Consider the following 14,967-nt stretch of genomic DNA (forward strand, 5'->3'; position numbering starts at 1 on the left):
TGCAACCAACCAGTGTCTGCAGTATCGACAAGCACATTTCCTTGACCATCAGCAAGGATGATGCTCTCCTCTGTGTCCAGGCCTACCTCAATCTTGATGAGTGGGACACTGGCTTCAGATTTAGTGAATGGAATGATCAAGGATTTTCCTTGGACCATCTTATCCATCTTCAGGTGTATTTAGTGGTTTCCTGTTTGTAACACTCAACTCAGGAATGCCTTGTTAGCTGATGAGTTGGATCATGTATGTTGGAAGCAGAGAAAACAACAACATGTGCAGGGCTGAGGTACTTCAGGACCTGGGTTAGGAACCTCTATGAATAGCATATAGATACGTCTACAAAACCCAGTAATAGTTGTTGACTGTGGAAATAACCATTAGCTCAATTTGAGATATAAAATGCATGCGCTTATGCTGTGCTTTGACTAGCGCTCATCAGTATTTTTAAAAGCGTGGCCCAGAGGACAAATCTTGAGATCATCTGGCACCCATACTAGATGAGCTAGTTAACTGCTAGTTAATGGTGGTGGCAGGGACAGAGTGAGACTTGAGTATTGTGAAGGGGTTTCTTTCTTTATGTCCTTATAAGGTAAACTTAAGATCGCAGCAGTTTCAAGTGTGCAAAATAAAACAAAAGAAAGCAGAAGCAAAAGTGCTAGCAGTAGTCACTAGAAGCGTGGAATCGGTAGCCGCAAGCTTGAATGAGAACAGACTGCTTGTAGTCGCGTGAAATACGCAGCACTGGAGGTAGGTGCCTGTGGGCTATATAATGTGAAACAAACAAGGAACAGTTGCAAGTGATTAGTGATCAATATTCAGCTGATTGGGAATGAGATGGGTGCGGTGTGTGTGTGAGAGAAAATGGGAGTTTGCCTCTGGCTGGGTGACCAGTGCACTATGACAGACCCCCACCCCCACCAAGGATCATACCACCTCTGGGAATGTGGCCTGCCTGACAGGCGGGGAGCAGGCTGAGAGAGATACGCCATGAGGTCATGGGGGTGAGATCCAGAATGTGTGACACAGGCACCCATCTCCACTCTTTCAATCCATACCCCTCCCAATCCACCAAGAACTGCAGCTGCTGGCCGCTGCTCTGGGAGTGCAGAGCCCCTTTCCAGGGGCCAGTTTGGTTTTTTTTTTTTTTTTTAGTGTTTTTACTGGTGAATGTGGCACAGTCTGTATATGTAGAATAAAGAATAAGACCAGTGTGTGTGTGTTATGGATGTAGTGAATGGTTTTATTTAATTCCTGACTAAAGGTAAGATTTTAAGTTTAATCAGTTGAGACCAATAGAGTAAGTCTCCCTTATCTATATTTTAATGTTTCTGTAAAAAAAAAAAAAAAAAAAAAAAAAAAAAAAAATCGCCATTAATTAAAAGTAACTTAAACCTAATTATAGTTGGATAAAAGAGCTCTAAAAATATACATGATATACAATCAAATAAATACTGGTTTTAGGGAACTTTGAACAAGTTGTGGATAAAGACAATATACTTTAAAAAAATAAGTAGACTCATTTTAAAATAAAAACTGGTAAGCTAAAAGGTTTAAATTTCTCTCTTTTCCAGTTATTGTAAATGCCTTTTCCATTGACTGACAAAGGGGAGTTTATAGATATACAGATGTCTGACCTACCTACCTATGTGATCGGTGTTCCTGATAAAACGGAAAGGGAGTGTTGGAATAGGTAATGTAATGGAAACTTGTGAATATATTTATTGGGGGGGACTGGCTCTAATGAAGCTGTTCAGAGGATCATGAGAGTTGAAGTCTGTAGAAAAATACACTATAATACACTTGGCACAATGCGGTCAGACAAGTACCGTCCTCCTGGCAACCGCCAAACCCAGACTCGTCCATCAGATTGCCAGACGGAGAAGCGTGATTCGTCACTCCAGAGAACATGTCTCCATTGCTCTAGAGTCCATTGGCAGCGTGCTTTACACCACAGCATCCGACGCGTTGCATTGCGCTTGGTGACGCAAGACTTGGATGCAGCTGCTTGGCTATGGAAACCAATTCCATGATGCTCTCTACCCACTGTTCTTGGGCTAATCTGAAGTTTGGAGGTCTGTTGAGATTGACTGCAGAAAATTGGCGACCTCTGCGCACCATGCGCCTCAGCATCCGCTGACCCTGCTCAGTCATTTTACGTGGCCTACCACATCGTGGCTGAATTGCTGTTGTTCCCAATTGGTTCAACTTTGTTATAATACCACTGACAGTTGACTGTGGAATATTTAGTAGTGAGGAAATTTCACGACTGGACTTGTTGCACAGGTGGCATCCTATCATGGTACCATACTGGAATTCACTGAGCTCCTGAGAGTGAGCCATTATTTTACAAATGTTTGTAGAAGCAGTCTGCATGCCCGGGGGCCTGGTTTTATACACCTGTGGCCATAGAAGAAGTGATTGGAACACCTGAATTCAGTTATTTGGATGGGTGAGTGAACACTTTTGGCAATATAGTGTATTTGTGAGGAAATGCAAAACCTCTATGAAAGGGAATGCAAAAGATTGATGCTCTTTTACCCATCCCATCCTTTTAAAGGAACAATATAATTTCAAGGAGCAATATAACAAAGGAGTCATTTTCCAATAGTTCTTCTTCACATTATAAAACAGGTATTATACTGACATCTAGTGTCCTAAATGTTTTAGTGTCTAAACCCAACAATGTTTTTTTTCTTCTTCTTTTGCTTTTATAATAGCCAGCGGAAATATAATTAAATACAAGGGTCCATTGATGAAATCAGGAGTCACAGACGGGGTGGGGAACACAAAGCAGATGAGACAGGAGGCAGGTCTGAAGGCATGGTGGTGTCTGGCGACTAATCCGGTAGGTCCAGAGGCACGGGGGTGTTCAGTGGCAGTGGGTCCAGCTGTTAATTAATTTAAACCTAAATTGCCCTTTTCTTTAAGCTGAATACTCTGTTGTCAGCCAGAGGAGTACGGCCTCCCCTTTATGAGTCTTAGTTACTTTTGAGGTTTATTCCCCTCAGCCTTAGAGAGTTGTTTCTCACCATTGTCGCCTTTGGCTTGCTCTACTGGGGCTTAGGCCCAGTCATATATAAAGCTGCTTTGTGGCAACACTATTGTAGAAAGTGCTATATAAATAAAACGTTGCTTGCTTGCTTGCTTTCTTTCAGGCCTGTGCAACTTATTGCCTGTGTTTAATAAATTGAATCTATTTATATACTTCATCTCGGTCTTTCATTGAAAATCTCTGGTTGCATTAATTAACAATAAGCACAGAATCCAGGACAAAGTTGGATTTTATAGTTGGTTTTGAGTACCTTTGCCTTAAAAATATGAACAACAATTATGAGAACCATATTTTGAAAAGGTGCAATCAGGCAGTACCACTGGGGGGAAAAAACAAAACAAAAAACCCAAAAACCCACACAAAAACACACAGTCATTTCCTGACCATGAAATACCAAAGTTTAACTTCTTGGTCACTGCCAAAACATGTATTTTGTAAGTTGGCTTGTTTGTTGTCTTGTTGCATATGAGTGAATAATGTCTAGTTGTATTTAATAATTACACAAATATATAGTAAAATATGAAGTAGCGTGTTTTTAGGGTTTATTAAAAAGTAGCGGGTGGCAACACTGCACCATTATTTACAGTTGGAAATACTGATAAGTTCAAACAAAAGCATCTCTGTCTGATGTTTCTGTACTTCGAGACGTTCCAGACGCTTGGATGCTTGAGAGACTCGAGGGCCTGGACTGAGTTGCTGCATTGTTTTCTCCTTTGAATAATGTTTCATTTTTCGTCAGTGGAACATAAATCTGAGGGGCCATGTCCTTTCTTGGTCCTGGCACATCCAATTCTCTGCGCACACACACACACACACACACACACACACACACACACACACGTGTTTTATCTTACTTTCTGTATATATTATTAAAATTTAACTTATTTCTAACTTCTGTTGATGTCATAACTAAAATATTTGTAATAGTGGGATTTGTACATAGAATGTATAACATTTACCTGTTTGGTAAAAAGAATCTGTAGACTGACACAGCATAGAAAATAGAGCCCATGATTATGCAAAAACTTCCAACCAAGCCAAGATATATTGGAGAACCTATTTCATATCTGAAATAAAAGACAACACACACACACACACAAAAGAAATGGTCTTTCTTCCCACCATGGTTTGTAGCATAGATATATATTTTTGGTCTTTGCCTTTCTTAATACATATAAGGTATTCTATGTGAACACACAGTGAACTAAATGAAATACCAGCACGGCCAGCTAAATTAATTTAACTATGTATATTTTAAGATATTAGTGCCAGTCATTCATAAATGGTTATAAAAGGTCTTGTAAATATATTTGGTATTAATAATGTTAGGTTTTTAAATCATAATGGTACTAATAAAGTCCTGCATTATCATGCCTCTAGCTCCCAAGAATGACTTGATTGGGCTTGAGTCCCTGCACTTATTTATTGTTCCAAATTCCCTTTACTAAATTATTCATGCTCATTTAGTTATTCACTAGTTACTTTTCCAATGACTTTCTGCACAAATTGCAAGTGATAAAAACTGGTGAAGACATTAGATTTTTCTGCTCAGCAGCAAAAATTCATTATATATGATTTAATTTTCTGCAAAAAACTTGTTACACAAGTTTGTTTTCATTTCTACTTTTGTATGTGTCACAAATTGTGTATATTTGGCTCTTTTAACTTTAAGTAGCTGACAGGCAGAAACTATCAAACATTAAGTGCTGAATAAATTTTACAGTAGCTATTGTATCTATGATACTAGTGTTTTACTGGCAATTGCAAATCTGTTGTGACAAGTCAGATATGGGTTATTATGTCTGATGCATCACTTAATTAAAAATGTTAATGTTTGCATTAAAAATAGCACTTATTTTTCTTTATGAAAATATAACATTAAAATAAAATTAAGTAATTTTATGAGTCAGATTTTTTAAATACTGATGTGGTGTAGAGATGTGGTTAATTTCTTTACTGTATAGAATTTATTGTTCACTATTGCTAAATGAGACAGTAATGTATCTAATTTAGCAAACACAAATTTTAACCATGCTGATGTTGCAAGCAATCCAACTAGGGAAAATGTGTGTCATAAGATACACTTCAAACATTCATATATTAGTATTTCTATTTTTAAAATGAACATACAAATTCCCAAATTAGGTTATTTTTATACAAGATAAAAAGGTTTGTGCAATTTAGAATTATTGCAATGACTCAATTATATACAGTCCAGTATACAAGTTGCAGTTTCATCTTGATTGCAAGGGAAGGGGATTACACATAACTAAGCAGTGTAAATGTCAAATTTTCCTTTATTAAAACATGTGTAGAATTTAAATAAATACCTTCTCAATCAAATGTTTTACCCAGTGAATGAAGCAGTGCAGAGGCAAATCATGTTTTTAGGCTTCAGGATTTACATGTGGGTCAGATGACTATCACCCCTAGACAAAGACAGTTGGCCAAGTTCTCATCGTATGGTAAGCACCATATCAACCATTTGGGAATCTACACTGTCCTGCAGCCGATACAAACCACTGACTGTGTGATATCTTGTTGAAGTGATTAATAGTGCTTTATTGAAACTGCATGATATTGTGGAAAAATGAGTAATATCTCCTTCTTGAACAGGTTGTAAGTTGTACTCTGATCATGTACACTCTTTCCTTGTTCAGTAGTTTCACTCAAGGCACATGTTTGGTAAAAAACCTAGTTGCCTTGATTTTTCTGCCATCAGTCCAACTGTAACATGGGCTCAAACCCAGGTCAGATAGGTGATGACACCAACAGCCTACTGGGTGAGCAACCACACTCTAGTGATGGTGAGCCGTGTGCGAAACAGATATTGGCTAGGAGCTTGGCTCAGAACTTTGCCAGAGCCCCAGCACTGAGTGACTGGGTCACTGGGCTTATATAGGTCTAACCCAGCTGGTGGGCGTTAAGCCTGATTAGTGGTATGCCTGAGTCAACCTCGACCTGGCACAGACCCTTACAGGACCTCCCCCAGAAGAGGCGGCTCTTGACATCCCAAGGCCAGCCACACGATCCTGCCGAATGAGGCCATGGTCCAGGATGTGACAGGAGGGGACCCAGGACTGCTCTTTGGGCCTGTATCCCTCCCAGTCCACCAGATACTGGACTCCACCACGAACCCGGCCGACGTCCAAGAGATGCTTGACCATGCATGCTGGTGCCCCGTCCACTATGTGTGGACCCGGTAGGTTGGAGGGGCCCACCGAACACAATACGGGCAAGACACATGGAAAGCGGGGTGGACCCTTGACGATGGGGGAAGGGCAGGGCAATAAGAGACAGGGTTTATGCAGCGAAGGATCTTGAATGGCCCAATGTAGCGAGGAGCAAGTTTGTGGGGATTCCCACGCTAACGCAGGTCCTTGGCTGATAGCCAAACCCGCTGTCCAGGTCGATAAAAATCGCCGTAGGTCGCCGTCGCTTGTCAGCGTAATGTTTTTGAGCAACAGCGGCAGATTAACAAGCCCTGCGTGCCCTTTGCCAGGCTAAGCGGCAGCGCCTGACTGTCTAAGCAGACTAAACACCCATGTCGGCATCTTGGTTGGGAAACATGGGTGGAGCATACCTGTACTGGCACTCGCAGGAGGACTGCCACAAGGTGTTGTGGGCAAATGCCACCCTTAATAGGTGCTCAGACCAAGAGGATGGACAGGAAGAGGCTAGAGAGCGGAGGGTGTGCACTCCAAGTGGAGACAAGCTGGCTTCTGCCCTCAACAACCGACAGAAGGCCCCCCATGAAGACAGACCACCAGGCTAAACAATAACTTGGCTGTCTCCTTTGCAGATGGCAGTTTTGGCAGTGCAAAGAAGCGGCCTGCCTTGGAGAACCTGTCCACAACCACCAAAAATCACAGGTGTTGCCCCTTGATGGAGGCAGCCCTGTAATAAATTTGAACAACAGGTGAGACCTAGGATGCGAAGGCATAGCCAGTGGGTGCAACAGACCAACGGGCCTTGTCCTGGGGTCCTTGCACTGAACGCAAGTGCAACAGGAGTTCACAAATGCTCGGGTGTTGGGTTCCATGCATGGCCACCAAAACCACCGACAGAGAAACTCAAGCGTCCGTGTGACTCCTGGGTGTGCCGAAAAGGGGGATGCATTTCCCTACTCAAGGACCTGAGCACTAACCACCTTACATGCATACAGCCATCACGGTGGGCCTCCACCTGGGTCCAGTTCTGCCACAAGAGCCTGATGTACTGCCTTCTCAACCCCCCACTGGATTGGTGCCACGATGTGGGCCCTTGGGATAACAGTCGAGGGTGGAGCAGAAGGCAGCCAGGATTCTCACTGGTTGATAGGGTTTAGGGTGCCTGGCCGGTATAATAAAGTAAAATCAATCCGGGTAAAGAACAGTCCCCATCTGGCCTGCTGTGTGCAAGCCAAGTTCTTGTGGTCCATCCAGACCAGGAAGGGGTGTTTTGCCCCTTCTTGCCAGTGTGTCCACTCCTTGAGCGCAAGCTTGAATGCCAGAAATTCACGGTTGCTGATGTCGTAATTGCCTTCTGCCGGGGACAGACGCCGAGAGAAGTAGGAGCAGGGATGCAGTTTTGTCCTCTCCTGATCGCTGGGACAGAACCACACCAACACCCACCTCAGATGCATCCACCTCAATGATAAATGGAAGCTCTGCATCAGGGAGCCAAAGAATAGGAGCTGTGATTGGATGGTGCTTTAGTTCTTCGAACGCCTGCTGGGCTTCGGTGGACCAACAGAACCGACCAGATGCCTTCCTGGTCAACGCGGTCAGTAGGGCTGCAACTGTGCTAAAGGTCTTCATGAACCTGCGGTAAAAGTTCGTGAAGCCCAAGAAGCATTGGACCAGACGCACCGAGGTGGGTCTAGGCCAGTTCTTCACAGCCCGCAACTTGGCTGGATCCATGCATAACGTTGTGGGAGATGACAAATCCCAAAAAGATGGTTTGTGTATGGAATGTGGACTTCTCCAGCTTCACGAAGAGGTGGTTCTCGAGCAGGTGGTTCTTCTACCATTTGACTGTAGATCAACATGTCATCCAAGTAGATGAACACGTACCTGTCAAGAGCTTCCCTTAAGACCTCATTGATGTACCGTTGGAAGATGGCAGGTGCATTCATCAACCCAAACGGCATGACGAGGTATTCGTAGTGCCCAGAGGGGGTGATGAACTCCATCTTCCACTCATCTCCCTCCCAGATTCTCACCAAGTTGTAGGCACTGCACAGGTCCAGTTTAGTAGAAAGGGAGGCCTGCTGCAGTATCTCAAATGCTGATGTCATGAGGGGCAATGGATAGTGGTCCTTGGTTATTTTGTTAAGGCCCTGGTAGTCTATACAGGGACATATTCCACCGTCTTTCTTCCACGCCAGCCTGGGAAGTAGACGGCCAGATGAACAACTAGGGCCAAGGATTCCTGTATATATTCGTCCATTGCCTGAAGTTCGGGCCCCAAAAGGGAGAATAAGCGGCCTCTAGGGGGACTGGAGCCCAGGAGCGCAATCTGTTCAGTGTGTGGGACAACTTGCAATGTGACTGGACGAGTCTGATGACCAACAACCTCTGGCTCAAGGGACCGACCATTGATGGTGGCAATGGGTAGGGGTTCATCCAGTGGGACCAGTGGCAGGGCCAACGAGAAAGTTGCCCGCCGCTCCCAAGTCCACAAATGCCTGGAGATGCGTTTCAGATATTCCCCAAGCAATTGTGGTACTGAGGAACAACCCTTGAGCTCGGGGAGGACTGATTGAGTCCATCAGAGGTCCTCCCTCTCCTGACGGACATTGTCTTTTCCCCAGATCTCAGGTCAAGCTGAGCAAAGATGACCCGAGCTTCCGTAGTACAGACACCTCCCCTCCCGCTCACTTTGGGAAAGGCAGGCATGTCCAAGCTACATTGGTTTGGATCTGGACTCCCCCTGCTCGTCAGGCACGTGGAGCTCCACGAGAGCCTCGACTAATCTCTGGTCCCTGTGCCTCTCCTGTATGCAAATGTCAATTCGCAGTACCAGATCGCTCGAGAGAGGCGGGAATATCTCAGTGGACCAGTTCGTCTAAGCTTCTCACCGAGGCCCTGATGGAAAGCAGCCATCAGCACTGTGGGGTTCTATCCACTCTCGGCCACCAGCATGGAATTCCATAGCGTAGTCAGCCAACACTCTTTTCCCCTGATGGAAAGCTCTGGATGGTCGCTCCAGCGACTGGATGGTAAGAAGTCCGTTTGATGGCAGCAGCAAATCCTGCCACAGCCCACCCAGTCAGAAGGGAGATGTACACCACCTTTGCTCACTCAGTGGGGAACCAAGAGAGCTGCTATTCGAAAGCCAGTGAGCATTGAAGGAGGTACCCCCTACAACCTCACCAACATAGAACTCAGGAGCAGAGAGCAACGGCTCTGAGCACAAGGTAGGCAGGATTTGGGCTGGCTCTGCCACAGCCCCAGCTGCCTCCTGACTAGCGGCAGCTGAAGGCACTGGTGTTCATATCAGGAGGTCCATCAGAGCCTGCAACTGAGAAGTGATCTGTTGCAGGGCCTGCTCATGTCAACCAACAGTCACCCCCTGATTGGCCAGAGCCACCTTTACCTGTTCTAGATCCAACTGTTGAGCTGGGTCCATGGCTCTGTCTTTCTGTAACATGGGCTCAAACCCAGGTCAGATAGGTGATGACACCAACAGTGTACTGGGTGAGCAACCACACTCTAATGATGGTGAGCCGTGTGTGAAACAGTTAGATTGTAGAACTGGTAAAACAAGAAAAGTAAATAACCAAAAGGTGGGGAGTGAACTCCAGCTGCTCTTTTGGAATATAAACAAGATACCCACTAGACTGCAGCAGCTATAAAACTACCTGCACGTATATCGCTCTTCAAAGAAACGGAGGACAAAACTACACACCACGCTGAGCATAGGAAAAGGGAGAACCAAGGATGCCACAGGAAGACTGGCAGTCCCAATGCACTGGGGAAAACCAAACTAAAACTTTCCAAATGAAAACAGGAAGGAACTGTAATGGCTAAGGGGAGTTTTGGGAGAGCGACAGATTTGAGGAGGAAAACTGGAGAGGGGATGCGTAAAAACACAGACTCCAATAACCAAAGTTACCGTCTAGGCACTTTGCTTAGAACTTTGGCAAAGACCCAGCAATGAGCTGTTGGGTCACTGGGCTTATATAAGGTCTAGCCCAGCTGTTGGGCGTTAAGTCTGATTAGTGGTGTGCCTGACTCGAGGCCTCCCTCTGGTGGACGGAGGGGGCCTCGGCCTGGCACCAACTTTTACATCAAGACGTGTATGATATGCTTCATCGGGAAAACTCAGTATATATGTACAGTATATAAGGCTAAGTTTCATGTGCTGACTGCAGCTGGAAATTTGTTCATAAAGGCTTAAATTTATTAAGTGACTGCATACTACTCATTTCATAATAAACACAATAAATATATCAGCTTCTATGTAAACCATATAAAAACAAACAAACAAAACACTATAAACACTTATATACACTATACCTTACGACACCTCTTCCAGCCAGACGCGCAAATGTTGCTTTTCCAAGTCTAGCTGTGAATAAGCAATAACCAGCAGCATCAGCCATACCTTTGGAAGAAAAATACAGCATGATTTTTTTTTTGATTGAAGGCAATCAAAATTATTTAGAAAAGTATCATTTCCATTTTCAAAAGTATAAGTTTCATACCGCCAAGAAAATGAAAAACAGCTCCTGTCAGTAAAATTTTATCATTGGTTCTCTCATTTCCACCGATGTTTGTACAGTCCATCCCAATAAAGCATAGTATGGCAGCAAAAAAGCCAGTGGCCATCCCAAACAGCAACAGACCTCGCACCGCCTGAACATAGCCTATTCAGAAATACAGAAAGCTATTTAGAAGTTATGCCACTTACAGGAATTAGTGGTAAATGTCAAAATAATAGAAATATATGACAAATGAGAAATCCAGGCGTTATAAATGTTGCTTTTTTGAAGTCAGTTAATAATCAAATCAAATCAAAATGTATTCATGTAGTGCTTTTTACAACAGATGTTGTCACAAAGCAGCTTTACAAATGTCCAAGTCCAAGTATCAAGTGATCAAGCCAAGTGCAACAGTGCCAAGGAAAAACTCCCTCTGGAGCATGAGGAAGAAACCTTGAGAGGAACCAAGACTCCCCTGGCTGACAACAGTCACCACAATAACGACGATTTTAAGAGAAAAATAAATAAAAAATGAAAAATATCATATGAAAAGCAATATTTTTAATAATGTACCTTATTATTTCCTATTTCTGTCCTTTAGGAGTTGTCGCTTCTAGAATGACAATGCCCCAACCATTCCACATGGCAGAAGTCACCGCATAATTTGTTCATAATAATGTAAATACCATCTGCATTTGCGCTTACTGCATAAAATCTCAACTCAGAGAGCTTCTTATGGTGATTGTTGGGGCTTTAAGCAGTTTTTGGGTTTGAGGATTTTAGCTGGGTTTTGAGCTCGTTGGGATCATATCTCCATTCAGTGGTTGCCAAGTTATGTGAATTTGATTTAACTGGTATAGATACCATAATTTAATATCTCAGTTTGGTTTATCCTGGTATAATGCCACCTTCAACCTTCCACAGACTATTCTATATACAAATTTATGTTTGCAGTGAATAATGGGACAATTGTAAAGAATAGGCTAATATCCTGAAAAATTGAGGCAATAAAAGTGAGGTAATAAAATGAGGTAATAAAATTATATTCTGCTCTTTAATTCTTATTATTTTGTTTCAAACCAAAGTAACATTTCAAATCAAAGTAACCAAAGTAATTCGTCAGATAACCAAGCAACTTCAGAGAACAGGGTCTCAATTTTCAAGATCTTTTTTTTACAAACTAAGCCCTCTTGGGAAAATGAAATAATCCAAAATCTTATCTCAGCCTGTTTTAATGCTATGCTATTCTAGCATATACTGATTTAAGCATTTGTGTCGTGTACAAAGAAGATTGCTGTTACAGGTTTCTATATGATAAGAAAGTATGTCTTGTTCAATGCCCCATGTTTGTTGTTTAACATTTTCATATTTTCACTCCTGAGCACTGAAAAGGCACTATATCCTCAAAACTAATGAAGTTAATGATAATCTTTGTCTTTCAGCACCATCTGGCTCTTAAGTATAACTTTAGGCAAAACAGCCCCTGGTGACGATTAGTAGTTATATGAGTTTCTTTTTGTAACAAAACTATTTCTTATAAGCAAGAGGACTGCTATGCTTGGCAAAATGTGTTTACTTGCCTTGCTAGGTTGAAGGGGTTTTACTCATGATTACACAGTCTGTAAAATTATAACTAACTTTGCAATCATGTAAAATTCAGGTTGCTTAGTTTTAAAATTAACTGAAGTGATACATATTGTCATCAGGTCAACTTACGCCGTTCAGCTGTATTAGTTGGATTTACAACCCACAGAACATCATAGTCTCTGCAAGTGGAAACATCAGTGGCATCTATATAGCAGTCCTTCCAGAGGGTAGACCAGTACCACGCAGCCTTTATGATCCATGCACCTCCTTGGCCACCTATGTAGGCAGTCCTCCAGTAGTTCATTGCCAGCGTGAAACACACACCAAACCAACCAATGGTGGAGATCAAGAAGCCAAATATCTGTATGGGACTTTTTCTCATTGTAGTCTCTAATTTATGGACTAATCTAGAAACACTCTTCCTTTCACCCGAGATATTATGACAGTAGACTGTGAAGGATTCTCTGTTTTAACTGAGGAGAATAACTGGTTTAAACCTGAGAGGATGTGTGTGCATGTGTGTGTTTACGAAACTCCTCTAAGGAAAGTGACAGCATGAGTACAGTGTTTTGTTGTTATGCTCATCATCGGGCTTGTTTACTATAAATGGTGACGCGCATGTGCCCAACTTAAAATGCGGGTAAGCATTACAAGACCATCTTCAAATGTCTTAGACTGCAGAAAAATGAAGTTTTAAACATTTCATTTTGTGTAAAATATTCTCTTGGATCTCTATAATAAAGAATAGCAAACCTTTGAAACTTCCTATACAGGCAAGAAAAAACATGTATTCAACTCCAATGTTCCCAGGCTACATGTGACTCCAATTAGTAATGAAATAAATGATCTAAAGAGTAGGCAGTGTCAGGGAAAACCAGCCATTTCTGAACACTTGAAAAATTCAACAAGGGGAAAAATTCATCAGCCAACAGGAGTCTTTAAAGAAGAAACAAATTAACTACAAAGCACAGTAACCAAGATACCTGATTTGATGTTTTATGAAACTTTAAAATCAGTTTAAGCACAGATGAGAAGGTTTAGGATGTTGAAGTGAAGGTGAATATAAAGAGGAAAGTGTGGTGACAGTCAGCTGTTCTAAGCACTGTATATAAGCAATAATATATGGATTTTTGAGGCAGCACTAAGATCCAACAAATGAGATGCCTGATATGAGAAATATCAGGTTCAGGCCTGATATGAGAAAATATCTTCTGCCTTTTGTATATTTTGTGCAGCTCTGGTAATGCTATGGAAGCTTCATTACTATCATTTTGTGGTGCTCTGGCAATATAAAAGTGAACAAAGCACTTAATTACTAAAAAATAAATTGCAAGACTATGAAACAACCCAGGACGAATGCCTGAAGACATGAAAAAATTGTTCTGGAAGGCAAGTCAGTTTGCCTAAAGTTATGATTGTCAGGGAACAAATAGCTGAAAATACCTTTAGATATATTTTAAAAATATCTCAAACCTTTACTGAAAGAAATCTGATTTAAAAAAAAAAGAAAATATACAAAATACTAAAGTTATCTTTATATGAATTAAAATTCTTGTGATACAAATCAAAATTTGGAGGCTTTTCTAAAACTTTCAGGGTGAGAGAGAAAAAGAGATCCAAGCGACAGCACTAGGGAGCCTGTGAGATTAACCTACTCTTAAGGAGCACAGGTGTGGCTAACAGATTACCCCAGAGCACTGGTGTTGCTAACTGTTTACTCCAGAGCACAGGTGTGGCTAACTGATTACCCCAGAGCACTGGTGTTGCTAACTGATTACCCCAGAGCACAGGTGTGGCTAACTGTTTACCCCAGAGTACAGGTGTGACTAACTGTTTACCCCAGAGCACAGGTGTGGCTAACTGTTTACCCCAGAGCACAGATGTGGCTAACTGATTACCCCAGAGCACTGGTGTGGCCTGGTGTTCCTAACTGATTACCCCAGAGCACAGGTGTGGCTAACTTATACCCCAGACCACTGGTGTTGCTAACTGATTAACTCAGAGCACTGGTGTTGCTAACTGATTACCCCAGAGCACAGGTGTGGCTAACTGTTTACCCCAGAGTACAGGTGTGACTAACTGTTTACCCCAGAGCACAGGTGTGGCTAACTGTTTACCCCAGAGCACAGGTGTGGATAACTGATTACCCCAGAGCACTGGTGTGGCCTGGTGTTCCTAACTGATTACCCCAGAGCACAGGTGTGGCTAACTGTTTACCCCAGAGCACAGGTGTGGCTAACTGTTTACCCCAGAGCACAGGTGTGGCTAACTGTTTACCCCAGAGCACAGGTGAGGCTAACTGTTTACCCCAGAGCACAGGTGTGGCTAACTGATTACCCCAGAGCACAGGTGTGGCTAACTGTTTACCCCAGAGCACAGGTGTGGCTAACTGTTTACCCCAGAGCACAGGTGTGGCTAACTGATTACCCCAGAGCACTGGTGTGGCTAACTGATTACCCCAGAGCACTGGTGTGGCTAACTGATTACCCCAGAGCACAGGTGTGGCTAACTGATTAGCCCAGAGCACAGGTGTGGCTAACTGTTTACCCCAGAGCACAGGTGTGGCTAACTGATTACCCCAGACCACTGGTGTGGCTAACTGATTACCCCAGAGCACTGGTGTGGCTAACTGATTACCCCA

The 14,967-nt window shown here is 42.8% G+C and overlaps 1 protein-coding gene across 18 annotated transcripts in view; it reads right to left on the minus strand.

Annotated features, from left to right (window-relative positions):
* Window positions 1–3,263: 3,263 nt before the first annotated feature.
* LOC113585667 (claudin-10-like) overlaps window positions 3,264–14,967 on the minus strand; it is a 37,640-nt gene continuing 25,936 nt past the window's right edge. For 17 of the 18 annotated variants that reach the window (XM_081720730.1, XM_081720739.1, XM_081720737.1 and 14 more), the window contains 5 exons: window positions 12,456–12,602; window positions 10,743–10,904; window positions 10,555–10,642; window positions 4,012–4,119; window positions 3,264–3,846 (listed from right to left, as the gene is read on the minus strand). In XM_081720730.1, coding sequence (XP_081576856.1) covers window positions 3,657–3,846; window positions 4,012–4,119; window positions 10,555–10,642; window positions 10,743–10,904; window positions 12,456–12,602 — 695 coding nt within the window. In that variant the 3' untranslated portion in view covers window positions 3,264–3,656. The remainder of the gene's footprint in view (window positions 3,847–4,011; window positions 4,120–10,554; window positions 10,643–10,742; window positions 10,905–12,455; window positions 12,603–14,967) is intronic. The other variant, XM_027023304.3, reaches the window with a different exon arrangement.

The sequence above is a fragment of the Electrophorus electricus genome, chromosome 9, assembly GCF_041902795.1.
Source record: "Electrophorus electricus isolate QZ-2024a chromosome 9, ASM4190279v1, whole genome shotgun sequence".
Classification (NCBI taxonomy): domain Eukaryota; kingdom Metazoa; phylum Chordata; class Actinopteri; order Gymnotiformes; family Gymnotidae; genus Electrophorus; species Electrophorus electricus.